At 55.3% G+C, this 17,687-nt stretch overlaps 2 protein-coding genes across 2 annotated transcripts in view; one reads left to right on the top strand and one right to left on the bottom strand.

Annotated features, from left to right (window-relative positions):
* Nucleotides 1–7,579, top strand: part of Plxnd1 (plexin D1) — a 39,374-nt gene extending 31,795 nt beyond the window's left edge. The window contains exons 25-36 of the mRNA XM_021641008.2: nt 119–317; nt 1,726–1,872; nt 2,024–2,180; nt 2,566–2,669; nt 2,755–2,818; nt 3,273–3,307; nt 3,528–3,632; nt 3,903–4,066; nt 4,866–5,013; nt 5,708–5,848; nt 6,270–6,344; nt 6,500–7,579. Of these exons, the coding sequence (XP_021496683.1) occupies nt 119–317; nt 1,726–1,872; nt 2,024–2,180; nt 2,566–2,669; nt 2,755–2,818; nt 3,273–3,307; nt 3,528–3,632; nt 3,903–4,066; nt 4,866–5,013; nt 5,708–5,848; nt 6,270–6,344; nt 6,500–6,616 (1,456 nt within the window). The 3' untranslated portion in view covers nt 6,617–7,579. The remainder of the gene's footprint in view (nt 1–118; nt 318–1,725; nt 1,873–2,023; nt 2,181–2,565; nt 2,670–2,754; nt 2,819–3,272; nt 3,308–3,527; nt 3,633–3,902; nt 4,067–4,865; nt 5,014–5,707; nt 5,849–6,269; nt 6,345–6,499) is intronic.
* A 4,334-nt stretch (nt 7,580–11,913) lies between these two features.
* Nucleotides 11,914–17,224, bottom strand: LOC110550811 (histone H1.8). Its single transcript, XM_021641009.2, has 5 exons — nt 17,116–17,224; nt 14,290–14,549; nt 13,306–13,635; nt 12,310–12,369; nt 11,914–12,187 (listed from the first exon to the last, which is right to left on the bottom strand). Exons 1-5 carry the CDS (start codon nt 17,222–17,224, stop codon nt 11,939–11,941), a joined length of 1,008 nt encoding a protein of 335 aa, XP_021496684.1. The 3' UTR covers nt 11,914–11,938.
* Nucleotides 17,225–17,687: the final 463 nt, after the last annotated feature.

Below are 17,687 nucleotides of genomic sequence, written 5' to 3'. Positions count from 1 at the left end.
CCGCCCCCCCCCCAGGCATTCCTCACTGCCCCACAGTAGGCAGAGTGTCCTGGCCGGGGAGAGCCACCCCAGTCCATGGAGGAGGCGGCTCAGCCTCCCTGACGCTGGGTACCTGCAGGTGCAGCCTGGCATCGCTGCTGACCATCGCCCTGCACGGCAAGCTGGAGTACTATACGAGCATCATGAAGGAGCTGCTGGTGGACCTCATCGACGCCTCGGCTGCCAAGAACCCCAAGCTCATGTTGCGGCGCACCGAGTCCGTGGTGGAGAAGATGCTGACCAACTGGATGTCCATCTGCATGTATGGCTGCCTGAGGGTGAGGCACCTCTCCTCCCAGGAGCCCCGCCCGGCGGACGTAACCCCAGGAAGGCCTGTGCTGTAGGGAGGGGGTAGCATCTCGTTGCCCGGATTCCTCTGGGCAGGTGGAAAACTCGAAGCTCGGAGAGGTGGCTCGCCACCTACGGGGGCGCACGGCATTCCCAGGGGGGCTGGCAGCAGCTTGTCCCATAGCCTTAGTCCTGGGGATGGGGTCTTTGAAGGAGCATCAGGTCCCTGCAGTCCTTAGGGGATGGGAGCACAGAAGCAAAACTTCAAGTGCTGAACAGAGCCCAGTCTGGCCGACGATGGGGTGGAAAAAGCCAAGAGGGTTTCCTGGGGCAGGTGACTCACCGAGAGCCCTGAGGGCTCAGTGGGAAGAAGGAACCAAGGGGACACAGGGCCAACAGTGCAGTCCAGGTATAGGGGACTTTGTGGGCAAAGAGCAGGAGGAAGGGACATCACAGAGCTCTCGGCAGCCCGGACCTCTGTCTGGAGTCAGGCCAGTCAGGACATCACAAATCCCCATGATGGCAGAGGCCTGGTTTTGGACCCAGAACCAAAACATTAACTGTTCTGGGCTCGTGACTGGTTCTGGACAAGTTCTTACCCTCTCTGTACCTCCGTTTTGTCAAACGGAGCAGCAGCCCAGCCTAGGACCCCCATGGGTCAGAGAGTAGAAAAGAAATGGGGAGTCTAGGGGGGAAGCCACATTCTGAGAACACCAGGGACCACTGTAGACTCTGGACCCAGGTTTCTTAGCCACTGTGGGTGACCTTAGCCTGGCCTTGCCCTGCCAGACAGTGGGATGCTGGTGAGTCCAGGCCAGACCAGGACAGCAGGAAGCAGAGCTGGCAGCTGCCTCAAAGCTGCTGCCAAAGCAGCCTGATGTTATTACGAACTTAATTTTTCCTCCAAACCTATTCACCATGGGTAGTTCTGTAGGCCCATCCACAGAACAGCTGGACACCAGCCTAGAGTGATGAGGAGGATTGGCTTCAGGCTTTGGTGGTGGTAGTGGCCATAGCAGGAGGTGGGATGGTAAGCCTGGTTGGGCCGACACTTCTAGAGGCATTCATCTTGCGTTTCCCTGAGGCTTCTCAGTCCTGCCTCCACTCAGCCATACCTGGGCAGGCTCCAACTTCGTAGAAAGGCTTCATCTCAGGCCTAGGAGCCCGCAGTTCAAGTCCAGTTGCACTTGTCCCTTCTGAGCATCACAGGGCAGGGTGCTTGCCCTCTCTGAGCCTCAGTGAGGATGGCTGGTCCCTGGGTACGTGGCTGGGGTGCAGTGGGGACACCCTGGAGGGGGTTCGGGCCTCAGCATCTGCAGGAGGGGAGCTTGGGGGCTGGAACACAGAGGGCAGAGTGTTGAGACGAGGTCCTGACCCCCACCCGCCCCCTGCTCACAGGAGACAGTAGGCGAGCCGTTCTTCCTGCTGCTATGCGCCATCAAGCAGCAGATCAACAAAGGTTCCATCGACGCCATCACAGGCAAAGCCCGCTACACGCTCAATGAGGAGTGGCTGCTCAGGGAGAACATTGAGGCCAAGCCCCGGGTGAGCCAGGGCCAGGGCACTGGTCCATCAGTGGGCGGGCGTTCTTAGCTGGGCCGTCCTGGCCTCCAGTCTTGACCAGACTTCCCCGGCTGGGTCACCGGGCCTTACAATGATGGTGGCCCTTGGCTGACGCCCCGCCTCTCTCCCGCAGAACCTGAACGTGTCCTTCCAGGGCTGTGGTATGGATTCACTGAGTGTGCGGGCCATGGACACTGATACGCTGACGCAGGTGAAGGAGAAGATCCTGGAAGCCTTCTGCAAGAACGTGCCCTACTCACAGTGGCCGCGGGCAGAGGACGTGGACCTCGGTGGGCAAGGGCCAGCCGCCGTGCCTGGCAGCTGGCCACTGCAGCCTCTTCCCCTGTCTTAGTCAAGACCCTGGGGCTCCCCGGGAGGAAGAATTTTTTTCTGCAGCTGTGGGCAACAGCGAAAAGCAATCAAGAAAAGCATCTCAAAGGGGACCTGGGGGTTGGGTTTTGAAGGATGTGTAGGAGTCACAGTCAGGCCGCTTACCAGAAACTCTTTCTAAAGTTCCCACTGCGCCAGGGCCTGCCCTGTACTCTGGACAGTTAGGGTGAACAGCTGGGCTCCCGGAGGGGTGTGGCCTGCTTCTGAGTCTAGGAGAATGGAAAGCTAATGGCTGCCCTTGGGGCCAGCACTTCCCTAGCCCTGATGCCCTCTCTTCTCCCCCAGAATGGTTTGCCTCAAGCACTCAGAGCTACGTCCTGCGAGACCTGGATGACACGTCCGTGGTGGAGGACGGCCGTAAGAAACTGAACACGCTGGCCCACTATAAGGTGCCTAAGCTGACCCGGCCACCCCGCCGCCCCGCCGCCTCTCCTCTTTAACCTCTGACCTCTAACCTCATCTCTCCACTGGTAGATCCCTGAGGGCGCCTCCCTAGCCATGAGCCTCACGGACAAGAAGGACACCACCCTGGGCCGAGGTAGGGCGTGCTGCTGGGGGTGGGGTCGATCCAGGCAGGGTGGGAGAGGGCTACCTCCCTGGGCCCTTTCTGAGTTGTGCTGGAGGGAACTGAGATTTGGGGGGACCACTACCTCTACACTGCTGTTACAAAGCTGATTGCCTCCAGCAGCTGGAGCAGGGCCCTAGGAGGGCACACGTACCTCCAAGGGGTCCCGGCCACGGCCAGGCCTGCTGCTGCTGTGGGCTTCCTTGGGCTCCAGACCACGCCCTTACATGCCCCAGGCCCAGGTCCTTGGGGGGCCCCGGGGTCCATCGTGAAGTGCAAAGAGAACCATCTCCCCAGCTCTCCCTCTCCCATTCTGAAGTGCAAAGAGAACCATCTCCCCCTTCCCCCCAGCTCACCCTCTTCCCCCCACCCCGACTTGGGTTACCCTCCCCATCCCCTCATTTGTTTATGTGTTTCCCTTTTGCAGTGAAAGACTTGGACACAGAAAAGTATTTCCATTTGGTGAGTGCCCAGCCTCTGGGCCCTGGGGAGCAGGCTTCGCTGGGCGTGGCTTTGGCTTTCTGCCTTCTTGAGCCTCCAGGAAAGTGCTCCTAGGCCCTGGGAAAAGCCAGAGTGGGTGAGGGAACAGGGGTCAGCTGGGGGCCTGGGAGCACAGGGCAGACTGCCATGGGGCGTCCGAGGAGGGTGCCTGGGCTGGGTACCAACCCTTTCTACCTCGCAGGTGCTGCCTACAGATGAGCTGGCAGAGCCCAAGAAGTCCCACCGGCAGAGCCACCGCAAGAAAGTGTTGCCAGAGATCTACCTGACCCGCCTGCTGTCGACCAAGGTGGGCCCAGCCTCCGTCTGCACCCCTGTGAAGTGGGGGAGGGGTTGTCCCTGTGCTCCAAGGAGAAGCATGTGTATTCTTTCTGCCACCCAGTGAGCAGCAGAGGACCCAGGGGCCACTTCCACATCCTCAGGTCACAAGACTCTGCTCCCAGGGCCTTGCTGAGCACCTCTGCCCCTCTGAGAAAGTATCATGGACAGAGCTCGGTCAGGAATCTTGAGGCTCAAAGTGGCCGGGAGGCTGGGCTGATGCCCCACCTCTTCCCTGCAGGGCACGCTGCAGAAGTTCCTGGACGACCTGTTCAAGGCCATCCTGAGCATCCGGGAGGACAAGCCCCCACTGGCCGTCAAGTATTTCTTTGACTTCCTAGAGGAGCAGGCGGAGAAGAGGGGCATCTCCGACCCTGACACCCTGCACATCTGGAAGACCAACAGGTAGTGCCTGTGGGATGGGGCACAAAGGGTGTGACGGATCAGGACAGCTGGGGCACCAAGAGGCGGAGCCTGGCCCGGATGCCAGCAGTCTAGAGTCAGATCTTCCTCTGCCATTTTCCATACTGTGTGGTCTCTGGTGAGAGGCTTAGCTCTCTGTGCTGCAGGTTCTCCTCTATAGAACCAAAAAGCATCATATATATTGTCAGCCCCCCTCCCCCCATGTCCCACCTTTCAGAGGGAAACAAAGGCCTCTGGAGCAGCAGCCATCCAGGCCCAAAGGGGAATTGGCAGTGCACACTGTCTCTGACTCACACCCAGTTCAGAGCTTCCTTTGAGTCCCATCTTCACTTTTTTGGGGTCACATACCACCCTACCAAGAAAGTCCCCAAACTCTGAGCCTGACCCTCAGACAAATGCCTGTGCAAATTCAATTGCAGCTTTCTCCCTGCTGGCGGAGGAGGGGTGGAGGGACAGGCACCCCAGGCTCTGCAGGGCTGAGCAGGGGGTTGTCCCCAACCCTCTCTGGCCTCCTGAGGACAGCCAGCCCTGCCTGCTGCGTGCGAGGCTGAGTGGGGGGAGGAGCATGGACACAGGCAGCAGGGTGGGGGCTTCTAATGAGAACCAGGAGTCTAGCATGCAAGGGGGAGGGAGGCTCTCTGGGGTGAGGGTTGGCCTGTAGCTGGCAGGGGAAGGACGACATGCCCGGAGGCCAAAGGGGCTGTGAGAATTGGCATGTCTGCCTCCCCAGCCCTCCCCGCCTCGACTAAACCCCTGCACCCCCACTGTCCCTGTCTCACAGCCTCCCCCTCCGCTTCTGGGTGAACATCTTAAAAAACCCCCAGTTTGTCTTCGACATAGAGAAGACAGACCACATTGACGCCTGCCTGTCCGTCATCGCACAGGCCTTCATCGATGCCTGCTCCATCTCTGACCTGCAGCTGGGCAAGGTTAGCGCCTCCGGCTGCTCCTGGAGAGGGGTGGAGGGGGCCTCGCCTGAACTCTGCAGGAGTCATTCGAGGTGGGCAAAACGCAGGTGGCGGGCCAGAGGAAACCACACAGGCACCTGCCAAGGGCAGAGGAAATGGTGGCTCAGCAGGTAAAGCCACAGAGGACTTGTGAGTCTGTGAGCACCCCCAGGCTCGCTAGCTAGGCTGGCACTCTGGGGTGAGGGCAGGGCCCTGCCTCTAGCCCACAAGGGAAAGGAAATGTCACCACTTCACACATGGCATCCCGTGACAACAAAGAGCTGCCAACGTACTCAGCACATGGTGCTTTTAGGGGTGTTAGTGCAGGGTGGGAACCATTCCCGAAGCCAGGAGCCAGCTTCCAACCATCTCCGCCACCAAATCTTATCACCCTAATAAGGGTGTAAACAAGACAGGCTGCAGGCTGCGTGCAGCAGAGGGCCACTGGCACACAGCCTGGGAGCTCTTCCCATTAAATGAAAGTCCCCCCTGCGGGTCACCAACACAGTGGAGCGAGGCCTCCATGCAAGAGGGAGGACTAGACGGGTCCCTGGCCCAAAGTCTGACTGAGTCGGGCTTGTCTAGCCATGGCTAAGGACCCACTAAGGCTCTCTAGGTGACAGTGGGGACAAGTCCATCTTTCAGCCAACCAACTTGCTGGGGTCTCCCTGCCCAGGACTCACCCACCAACAAGCTTCTGTACGCGAAGGAGATCCCCGAGTACCGGAAGATCGTACAGCGCTATTACAAACAGATCCAGGATATGACACCACTCAGCGAGCAAGAAATGAATGCACACCTGGCCGAGGAGTCTCGGGTAGGTGGCCTTGGGGCCCTAGGCAAGGACACAGTAACATGTCCTTGGCCTGGGAGGGGCAGCCAGCACCCATCAGGATGGGGCAAGAGGCTTCGGTTTCCCTCCTTTGCCCTCACCTTCATTAAAATGTTTTTCCCAAAGTCCAAGGGTGGGGTGGAGTGTACCCCAGAAGGTGTGGGAGGTTGGAATCATCTATCAGCAGGGCTGTGGGGAGCGAGTGGGCTGGCTCCTCATCTATAGAGGTAAACTTCGCTTTCGCTGGTTGGTGGTGAAGCTCACCTTTGATCCCAGCCCTCAGGAGGTGGATCTCTGGGAGGCCAGCCTGGTCTACAGACTTGAGTTTCAGGGCAGCCAAAGCTACCCAGAGCAGCCCTGTCTCCAACACACACACCTTCCCTTTCTTCTTGCCCCACCTTTATAGAAATACCAGAACGAGTTCAACACAAATGTGGCCATGGCCGAGATCTATAAATACGCCAAGAGATATCGCCCTCAGGTGAGTCACCCTATCCTGAGATTTCCCCGCTTCAGCCCATAAAAACGAACTTCCCATTTTAGATTCTGCTGGGGTATCGGCCCTTTGATGAGGTCACTGGGTGCCCTCCCGGGATCTAAGGCATAGCACAACTGACCCACTGCGCCTCCCCTCAGATCATGGCTGCCCTGGAGGCCAACCCCACTGCCCGCAGGACCCAGCTACAGCACAAGTTTGAACAGGTGGTGGCTCTGATGGAAAACAATATCTATGAGTGTTACAGCGAGGCCTGAGGCAGAAGAGTGACCGGGAGCTACTGCCAGGGGGACAGCACAGGCCACTTGGGCCTCTGCTTGGTTTCTTCCCCATACCTTCTCCTCGGGCTGGGAGCTGACAAAGAGGAACCTGTTGGGGTAGGAAGGACGACAACGGCCTCTTAGTGCCTGGCTGCAGAGCTCTCAGCCTTGTCCCCTGGGCCACCTTTGTCCCTTCTACCTGCCCCAGACCTGACCCTGGGATGGAGGCCTTGAATATCGCTGCCAGTCCCTGATGAGACTTTTCCCTGCCAACCAGGACAGCCTGGACCAGGCCTGCCTGCCCACTGTCTTTCAGGCTGTTCAGCACACATTGGGAGGGGTGGCCATTACCCCAGAACACTACCTCATCCACCTGGCAGAGGGGAGCTTGCCATTGCTTTCTGCTTCAGCCACCAAGCAGTTTCCTGTGTCCCTCATCCAGAGGGGGCCCTGGCCACCAACAGTTCCAAGCAGAGTCAGATGTCTGTTGTTCCATTGGCCAGTGGCAGCATGGGCAGTGCCCACTGCCCACAGGATGGTGGAGAGAAGGGGACAGGCTGGGGGTTCCTGGTCCCCAGGAAAGGTGAGGATGCAGGGCTGTAGCTGGACTACCCAATCTTCCTGGAAGTGTTTCTAAAGAGCACCACTTTTTGTCGTTTTTTTTGTTTTGTTTTGTTTTTTTGTTTTTTTTTTTTTAAAGAAAAAAAATCTTTTATATATTAAAACAAACAACTTATGCACCAACTGTGAATGGATGCCACCTGCGCAGATCCCCAGGGGCTCCCGGTGCGACACTGGAAATGACTGTTTCAGGGGACAGAAACTACTCTTCTGTCCCCAGCACAGGCCAGCCTCCAATAGCTGCTGGGACTGGCTCAGAGCCCAAGGGGGCTGGGCTGGAGGGGAAGGCTGGGACTCTCTGGAACATTCTTTATAATAAAAGCCTGCCGGGAAAACCTACTATGGGCTTCAGCCTTTGTCCTGAGACGGCCGAGGGGGCAGCTAGGGCTGTCTCTTCATCCTGCTTATGGCAGAGGGGAAGTGCAGAGCCTGACTGCCTTAGGCACGGCCTAGGGGCAGACCTCGCTTCTGTGTGCACCCTGTGGACAGCCCTGACACCTAGGAAGGTGTTGCCACCTCACGCACTACCTCCGAGTGGGCGCCCCTCACATCTGTGCTGTGCCTGGAACCCAGAGCCCTGTTCTGGTTTAAGCTTACACTCTCACCTGAGCCACACCCAGCCCCCACATCCTTGTCTTTATTCAAACCTAAGAGAAGCAGACATTCTGACCCCCTCATTTCGGAGATGTAGAAACAGTGTCAAGGGGGTTGAAAGGTTTCAAGAGGTGACATCACCAGGAAGGCCAAAATGAGGACTGGACAGCTGGATCCCTTTCTCCCTACCCAAGTTCCCCCAGGCGAGTTCCATCTCCAACTTGGAGGACGGTCCAAAATGACCATACTCGTGCCCCAAATCTCTCCTCTGGTCTTAGAACTTACACCCCACGTTTGAGGCAAGGAATCAGTTTCCCCGAGAGTACAGCTGCGGCCTGTACTCTTTTCCACAGCGGTTTCAGCGCCTGAGCACAGCACATCTGACCTGGAGTGGTACCCACTGACCCACCTGGGCCCCCAGCTCCTCAGGGCTCAGCCAGTGAGGCTCTTCCCAGAAGCAGGGCGTGGCCGGGCCAGCCTAAGTAATAGCTCATCAAAAAGGAAAGTCCCCTCCGTGCTCACCAAGAGTGAGCCAGGACCAAAAACTCCCAACGACAAAATCCAAGACCCAACCTAGAATTTACCAGCTCAAAAAAAAAAAAAAGTGAACAACCTCTCACACCAAAAATAGCTTTCTCCTGTGCCGGCTGCGGGTAGAGAAGCCATCTTTATCTTTCAGCTCTCTGATGCTGAGGATTCTTATTAAGGAGCAGATTTTCTAATTTCAATTATTGGCAGATTTGATGGGTTTGGTGTGTTTTTTTTTTTTTTTTCTTCCCCCTTGAAGAGGTGTGACTCCAGAATGGATTCACAAATCCCTGGACAAAAAATACAACCACAAAAAGCCCAGGAGAACAAAAGCCCCTCATGCTTGCAGGGACCGTCACACAAGGCCAGAACACTCTTGCCTGAGTGGGGCCAGGAGTGAAGATGGATCAGTGCATGCTCCATTCTGAAACCTGACTTTTCCCTTTCGCAACAATATGTCAGGAGCATCTTTCAAGTCATTAAATATTCCACAGTCTGGCTGCACGTCTCATTAACATACAGCTCCTTGCTGACATTCAGAAGGGGGTCTGTGCACAGATCTAGTTTCCAGGGTCACTAGCGTTGCCAGGTGGGCAACCTCCAAGAGCTCGCTCGCTGCAGTCCTTGCCTGGGACCCCAAAGACACACCTGGCAGCCATGGGTACCCAGCTAAGATTGCAAAGTCCGGGGAAACGCCACAGATGAGGACGGTGTCCCAAGTCTCTGAGATGGTGCGAGGCTGGTGGGTCCTAGCTCCTGGAGGCAAGAAGCTACAGGCTGTCTCCGAAGCCTCAGGCCTCACCGTGCAGGGGGAGAGGCAAAAGCCCAGCTTCTGCTTGGGAAGTGCCAGCCTGCCATCTGCCGGGTGCCCCTCAGGGCCTGCTGACAGGCACATTACGGATACCCCGGGGAGCCAGCGGAACTAGACACAGCTTCCTGCGGGTCTCCAGAGAGAAGCGGCAGGCAGCAGAGAGGCCCGGGCCCCATACTGGGCACTCGGACTCCCTGGTACTGTCTGCAGCCTTCCCAGGTGTCCTCACAGTTGAGAATGCCCTTCAGACGCACTTGTCCTTTGTGCCACCCTGTTGGCCTTCAAGGCATCCTCACCTCAGGCATCCTTGCCTCCAACTCACCGCGTCACCACCTCACCCAGAACCATGACATTTCGATCCCATTTCTCCATCTGGCTGCCACCAGGCCTTACCCACCGTATTAAAGGCCATTTCTTCCCTCATCTGGGCTGCAACAGGGGTGCCCTAGCAGGCTACGTGTGTCGACCGTGCTCTTATGGGCCCCCATCTCCTCCTGTTCTTTAATCTTTCCTCATCAACTATGACAACCCATGGAGCCCATCCTTCGTGACGCCCTTCATGGTGCAGACTGCCCGCCAGCAGCCCCATCCTGTGACCCTACCTGTGAGTCCCGTCACATCATCCCCACGTTCCGACGCTAAGAGCAGCAGCAGCAGCAGCAAGCAATTTGCTCAGGCATTTGTCATGAGGACATGGTCCCTTTCTGGCAGGGAGAGCTAGAAGGTGGTGCGTGCCCACGGCAGCAACGACCGGAAGCTTAGCAGGACTGAACTGGGTGCCGAGGCTCTCGGTGGGGGGCGTGGGCTTCCCTACAGCAGGAGGGATGTCTGAAAATATAAGAACTTTCAGAAGTTAAAACTACCAGAGCGCGCGTGCTCGTGTGGAGTCCAGAGGTGGACACGCTGGCTTCCTCAATCACTTCCCTCCTCTCAGCCCCACCCTTCTGTGTATGTATGCGTGTTCGCATGCCTGTAGGCACACATATGTATGAGTAAGCACATGGGGCATGCATGGGCAGGTCCATGGTTGATGTCAAGAATCGTCCATCAGCCAGATGCGGTGGTGCACACCTGTAATCCCAGCACTCTGGGAGGCAGAGGCAGGCAGATCTGAGTTCAAGGCCAGCCTGGTCTACAAAGTGAGTCCAGGACAGCCAAGGCTACACAAAGAAACCCTGTCTTGAAAAACAAAAAGAATCATCAATATCTTCCTCCTTATTCACTGAGACAGTCTCAGTCAAACCCAGAGCTCACCGATAGGACTAGTCTTGCTAGCCAGCCTACCCTGACGGTCCCATTTAAATTAGGATTTTTGTTAAGATGAAACACTCTGACCAACTTGGGGAAGAAAGGGCACGTTTGAGCAGGTGCTTTAGCCACCGAGTTACCTCTCCAGCCCACCACTGTTTTTTGGAGACATTTGAGCCTCTCTCCCTCGATCTGGAGCTTGTCATTTCAGCCTGTTTGGGTAGTGAGGTCCTGGTATCCTCCTGTCTCTACCACCTGGCACTGGGGTTATAGGTGTGACACCAGCTTTCTAGGTAGGTAATCAGGATTCACTTATGTGGCCAACACTTTACCCACATACTCTGAAGCTGGAGCCTCAGATTTGTCCCATCATTTTCACCTGCCCTCTGGGTCAAGCAAAACAGAACTCGGACTCAGGGAGAGGGAGCCAACTCCACCTCTCCAGGGCAAGTGTCCCCATGACCTGTCCTCACCCTTTGGGCCATGGCCACGTAGGGTGCGTCAAACAGACCCCTGCCGCCAGGGCCTGGGATGGTTGGTGTTGATGGCCAACTTGACTAGATTTGGAATCACCTAGGGAAGCACCTCTGGCCTCGTCTTCGAGGGCATTTCCTTCCAGAGAGGTGTAAGTGGGAAGACCCACCCAGAATTTTGGTGGGAAATCCTGTGGGCTCGAGTCCCACACTGAGTAAAAAGGAGAAAGCGAACGAAGAGTCAGCACTTGCTCACCTCTCTGTTCCCTGGCTATAATGTAAGCTATCACCTCGCTCTCTCCTGCTGTGCCTTTTCTGCCATGGTGGACTATGTCCCTTGAAGCCACGAGCCAAGATAAACCCTCTTTTGCTAAACTCTCTTCTCTCAAGTACTTTGTCATATCAACATGGAAAGTAACACATTCAGGGCCTTTGAACCCACCCCTTCTCTTGCCAAATATGCTTCCATCCGTACTTGGGGCCCTGTTCAGTGGCCCTCCCCTATCTAGACGGCTAGCAAGACGGCTCACTGGGCAAAGTTGCTTGCTGCCGAACTCGATAACCCAAATTCGGTCACCAGGACCCACAAAGTCGAAGGAGAGGACTCCCTCAAATGGTCGTCTGACCTCCACACACACACCGTGACACACCTGCATCTATACATACTAAATCAACTACAGTGGCAGCCAGCTGTGCATCCCTCCAGGGACACCAGTGCTGGTTGCCCAAGCTGTAGTCTCTCTGGGTTGAGGCTTGTCCACGGTCGCACTCAGGAGGAAGCTTGCAATGGTCACTGGTCCCTCAAGTCCTCCATCCCTCCTTCTGCAGCCGGGAGGCTCTTTCCAAAGACGCCGGCGGCTCTACATCCAGCTCTACTCTCTTTGGCTCCCAAGTGCTCAGAATCCACCTCTGCCCCCCTCTGCCCCACAGTCCAGTGTGCTAATGTGTGAACAAAAAGAAGTCTTTATTGATAAATAATGATTAAACATGTGATAGTTTTTTAGGGAATAAAAGCTCAGAGTTGCCGTCTCCTCAACCATAGTCCTAGCTACTAGCCTCGGCCATTTTGCTAGGAGCCTTGGATGAGGTCTTGGGGGGTAGCGCGGGCCTTTTGGGGTTCTCGGGATTCTTTGTCTTTCTGACCCTCTGTATGGGCTGTGCTTTGGGTCCCAAGTCCTGGAAAGGAATGGGCATGTTGGTCTTGTATACCATCCTAGGCCCCTCAACAACTGTCTCGGTATGGGCTGTGGCTGCCATCTTCGTTTTGGTGAGCGAAGCAACACTATTCTTTGCCTGTAAGAAAGCAAGCCCAGTGGTGGGGAGATGGCTCAGCCAGCAGAGAGCTCACTTCCCAGAACCTACATACAGAGCCCAGCAGGATTTGAGACCCCAGAGGGAAATAGGCATCTACCTACCTTGCTGGCTGAAGGCTTTGTTTTCTCACACATCTCTTTGGTTTTTCTATGGGACTCTGCCTCTGGAAGAGAAGAGGAGTAGTGAGGTGAGGGGGCAAATGGTCTACGGCCTCTAGAGCTTCCAGTCTGCCTAGGTCTGGGATTGTCACCTGGACACCCAAAGGCCATGTGACCTGGGCCAGATGTTTTACCCCTGAGTCTCCGGCTGCAATCTGAAAATTGGACAAGATGCTCTCCCTACTCAAGGTGGGAACGTTGAAATAGAACTGCCTCCCCTCTGCAGGGAGAAGACCAGCCCCCTCAGCTTTGTTGCCTACCTGCCCATAGTGGTACTTACGTTTTGTTTTTGCAGGAGGGTAGGGTTGGTTGAGACAGGGTCCCATGCAAACCCAGGCTGATTTCAAACTGGATATAAAGCTAAAAATGTAGCCTTGAACTTCTGACCCTCCTGCCTCTCATCCCCAAGTGCTAGGATTATGGGTATGCACCAGCTTCCTCAATTATCTTAAAACTGTCACCCTCTGCTCCCTGCCCTTTGCCATTCAAAACTCCCTTGGACTTCTCTTAACTCCACTGCAGCTCTTAATTTTGTGTCTGTCTGGTTTTTTTTTTTTTTTTTTTTTTTTTTTTTTTTTTTTTTTTTTTTTTTTGTCCAGAAAGGGTTTCTCTGTGTAGCCTTGGCTGTCCTGGACTTGCTTTGTAGACTGGTCTTGGCCTTGAACTCAGAGATCCGCCTGCCTCAGCCTCTGCCTCTGCCTCCTGAGTGCTGGGACCACAGGCGTGAGCCACCACTCCCAGCTTCTTTTTGCACAGAAGCCTCTGGGCTGCCTCCTCCAGGAAGCCTTCCCTGACCCTGCCTCAGGGCTGCCATGAGGCCTTCCTTTTCTTTATCCAGGTCTAGCACTCAAGGCCCACTTCTCAAAAAGGGAAGCCCTCCCCATCCTATTCCCCATCGCCCCCAGTGGCTGCTGGCAACCACCTGTCCCTGACATCCACCTGCACCTTGCTCCTGCCATGTTTGACCTTCTCACCTATGTTAGCAATGGGAGGGGCCCCTGTGGCTTTGTCTGGCTTTAGGGTGCCCGTTCTATTCTCTCTCCGTTTTGCCTTACTGGCTTTCTTAGGTGCCTTCTCCAAGGTGGGTGCTGTGCAGGGACAAGCCTTCCTCTTCTGTCCTGGTTTTGGGACTGCTTTCTCCATCTTGGCCTTGCTGACCTGGTCTTTCTTCAGCTCCCCAGGTTTCTTGGGACCTGTCTCCTTGGCATCTGTGGCTCCCCTGCGAGCTTTCGGGGCACAGGCTCCCTTTATCTTGTCCTTGGGAACCAGCTAAAGAGAGAGTGTGAGGTGGGGGTGAGAATGGGAGTTCTGGGTATCCCCGCACCCCACAGAGCACACCAAAGGGCTAGCCATGTCTCCAACAGGGTTAAGAAGAGAGTCGTGAGAAGGGACACATCCACCTCTGGGGTCCTCATCACATTTCAGCTGGTGTTAGCCTGTCACGTCCCTGGACTGCCCCACTGCTCACTAAGGGGCTGTGTCTGTCCTCACCCACTTAGCTTTAAGCTTCACTCTGCCTCATCTTCTCTTCCCATGCCCCCCCGGGAGGGGACATGGCTAAAATCCCAGCTTCCCGCAGATCTGTACAATCGAGTCTCTATCGAACCACCTGCCCTCCCACAGGCCAACCAGTCTCCAGCAGAGCTCCCCGGTGTTGGGACTTCCCAGTAGCCACAGGCATCACCTGTGGCTAGCAGAGACTTCTCCGTCATCTCCCCTAGAAGCTGTGGGTCCATGGGTACGTGGTGGACATAGGCAAGAAGCCACACCGAGAGCCTGATACCGTCCAGGCTCCCACACCACACAATATGGGTCAGCGGAGGGTTGTGGAGGTGGGGACTAGGGCGAGAAGCAGTGTGTGCTAAGGGTCTGATGTCTAACCCTTGCACCAAGGCCTCCCCCCGCTCCCCGTCTGTAGCTCACTTTGAAGCTGCCAGTGGCACCCTTGGCCTTGGAGTTGGCAGGCCTGGTAAGGAGGCCTCGACGCACGCCAGTTTCCAGGGCCTGTTTCAACAGGTACTTGAAGCGGGCGGCATCCACTGTCGGGTACTTATGTCGGATGTAGACTTTGATGGCTACAACTGACGTGCCCTGGTGTTTCTCTTTGGCCTTCAGGGCCTCCAGCACCATGCGGAGCATCGGTGGGTTCCGTTGGCCTACTCGGACTCTGCTGAGAATTGGACCTACGGGATAGATGGTAGGGCATCACCCAGCCTGCCCTCTACCCCAATCAAGGCCTGGCTTTGGCAGAGCACACATGAACAGCCAGCTCTCTGTGAGTGTCTCTGACTGCCAGTCTGCAAGCCTTGCACTGATCACTGTCTCCTCGGGCCTCCTCATGTTCCCATCCTTTTGAAGAATATTCTCTCCAAGAGGCCATCCTGGATGGGTGAGCTGCCCGAGAGTATCTACAGCTGTACATGGACTCAGATCAGGGAGCTCAGTGAGGCCCATGTTGGCTTCTCTCACACACAAGAAGGCACCAAGGACCCTTCGGACCAAAACACTGGGAAGGCAACATCCCTGCCAAATGCTGTAGGGCCCTGTTCAGACTCGGAAGGACTCAAAACAACCACCCTGGAAATTCAGGCATGGCGGGGACATACCTGTTACCCAAAGGACTCCAGATACCGAGGTGGAAAGATTGCTATTTCCAGAGCGCCCGGGGCTACAGAACAAGGTGGTACTTCAAAAATGGGATATACACAAGCCCAAAATCCAACTGGACAAAGAAACAAAGCAACCAAATGTCCCACTGAAATGGTAGGCCTGGCACATGCCTGAGATAACCCCATGGGTAAGCAAAAGCAGCCACAGCTGAGGACCGCAAAGCCTGATGGGCACAAAGGAGGGACTCAGCTGCTCCCATCCTGCTTCGCTCCCAGTCTCAGAAGTTTTCCTCGAAATATTAGCATCAGCTGTGGCTCCTAGACTTTGTAGATCTAAAATCTTGTGACCACAGATGGAATGAAAGTAGAAGTAAAATTGTCTAGAGAGCAAAGGAGGAATGAGAAGGGGAAAGGGGGGAGGATTTAGGGGAATATGCTCACACTCAAGGTATATTATGTACTCCCTTGAAAATGGCCTTGTGGGCTGGAGAGCTGACTCAGAAGTTAAGAACACTGACTGCTCTTCCAGAGGACCTGGGTTCAGCTCCCAGCACCCACACGTCAGCTCACAACTGCCTGTAACCCCAAAAGCTGACACCCTCACACAGACAGACATACAGGCTAAACACCAAAGTGCATAAAATAAAAATAAATTATTTAAGGAAAAAGAAAGAAAGGGGCCTCGTGTATGGAATACTACAACTAAAAATAAAGGGAACCAGCAAAATGGCTCAGCAGGTAAAGGAGCCTTGCTGCCAGGCCTGACCATCTGAGCAGGTCCCTGGAACCCACAGTGGAGAGAGAAAACCAATTTCACAAAGTTGTCCTCCGACCTCTACACGCCTGTGTACATACATACATGCACGCACGCACGCACGCACGCACGCACACGCACACACACACTTGGGGAGGGGGATTGAGACAGAGTGTCATTATGTAGGCTCTCCCTGGCCTGGAACTCACTGCATAGACCAGGTTGGCTTTGAACTCAAGAGATCCACTTTTCTCTGCCTCTCAAGTGTGAGCCATTGTGCCCAGCTCACACAAATTTTTTTTTTTTTTAAATGTTTGAAAGAAGCCGATTTCGGAGAAAGGAAAGTAAAAACAGTCACATTTCTAGGAACACGCCACTCCCCCCACCCCACCCCCAACCCCGAAGTGAAAATGTAAGCAAAGACATGAGGATGGTGGAGTATGGCCACAGTGGTAGAGTACATGCTGAGTGTGCATGAGGCCCTGGGCTCCCTCAGCTAGCCCAAGACTTCAGTGTGCATGAGTCTTTATTCCCAAGAGCCCAAAGAAGCCAGCCAAATGCCTGTGACCTCGCACATGTAAACGCAACGGCATACTAGGACCGACTGCAACAGGGCGAGCTTCTAAATGGAAGCAAGAGGAAAAGCCAGATGCAAAGCCGTGTGTGGGATGACCCCCCCCAAGACACAGGTGGAGTGAGGCAGGGAGCGATTGCTAATAGCTACAGTTCAGCTCTTCTTAGGCAATGATGGAACCCTCCAACAGACACCCTTGATGACGTCCTGAAGGTCACGGCATGCTCAACACGGAGGAGCCGTGCAGTCCAGGGATATTTTGAAATGGGCTGTTGGCTTTGAAAAGCTGCAAAGGAAAGGAGGATTTGGGGGAGAGAAGCGGGAGGAGCTGCCAGCCACAGGTGAATGCTTTCAACTCAGAAATGATGCTATCAAAATCCTTTGCAAAATCCAGACTCAAAAGAAAAAAAAAAGTTTTTAAGTAGAAAGAAAAGCAAGAGCGCTGGCTGCTCTTCCAGAGGACCTGGGTTCAATTCCCAGTACCCACGTGGCAGCTCACAACTGTCTGTAACTCCAGTTCCCGCGGATCCAACCCCTCCACACAGATATACATACCCAGGCAAAACACCACTATAAGCCACCAGCCTAAGGAATCCTGCGTCAGGGCCACAGACAGCCCCTATCTGGACTCTTCACTGTGAGTTCCAAACCAGGAAACGGAGTTACCCAGCTTCATCCCCCTCCAGGACCAGGCCTTCATCTGTGTGGTGGGAAGTCGCCTCTCTACCTTCGTGCACCTTCTCAGCTGCTGTCACCGGGCTCTCAGGGACCTAGACCTTGGCCTAAATTCAGAATTCCACTCCCCTTCTTACCTGGCTTGTCAGCCCCAGGGAACTCAGATGACCCAGGAGGTGGTATGTCCCTAGAGGGAGAAGAGGAGGAGGAGGAGGAGGAGACGCTAATGACACTCCCTGGAGCCATGGCGCTGAGACAGCAGCAAACCCGGTGCTCGGTGCTCGCTCAGGTGTCAGGCCTCCAAAGCTCTCGCCTTAAATACCTCCCACTGCCTGCCAGCCAATGACTGACAGGGCCCACCACCTGAACGCCAGAAGCCGCCAATTGGGCCTGGAGATCTGAACAGAGCACCTGCCTCAAGCCCTGAGGCCAAAGAGGCAGAGGCATTGTATCCTAGCCAGTGGTGCTGGCAGCCAGTGGGGGACACCTGAGTTGTGAGGGTACTCACAAGGGACCCCTAAGCCCACCAAGTGGGCAGTCCCAATTTAGACTACTCCTGGCCTCAGTTTTCCACAAAGTAACAACTGGGCCCACAGGACGGGATTGCTTGGAGGCAGTGGCCTCTCCCGGGCCAGGAAGGTTCTCAGAGTCTCTTTCTTTTTTGTGTCTTTTTGATGTTTTAGATTATACTGTCATTTGGGGTGCAGGG

The sequence above is a fragment of the Meriones unguiculatus genome, chromosome 5 (assembly GCF_030254825.1).
Source record: "Meriones unguiculatus strain TT.TT164.6M chromosome 5, Bangor_MerUng_6.1, whole genome shotgun sequence".
NCBI classification, from domain to species: domain Eukaryota; kingdom Metazoa; phylum Chordata; class Mammalia; order Rodentia; family Muridae; genus Meriones; species Meriones unguiculatus.
This window is presented reverse-complemented; position numbering and strand designations above follow the sequence as displayed.

Bases quoted from the DNA above. Each gene is read 5' to 3' on its own strand.
- LOC110550811 (XM_021641009.2), bottom strand. From the start codon at position 17,224: ATGGCTCCAGGGAGTGTCATTAGCGTCTCCTCCTCCTCCTCCTCCTCT. The intron at 14,550-17,115 runs GTAAGAAGGGGA...TCTATCCCGTAG, and splicing joins CCCTGGGGCTGACAAGCCAG to GTCCAATTCTCAGCAGAGTC. The intron at 13,636-14,289 runs GTGAGCTACAGA...CTCTCTCTTTAG, and splicing joins GTGCCACTGGCAGCTTCAAA to CTGGTTCCCAAGGACAAGAT.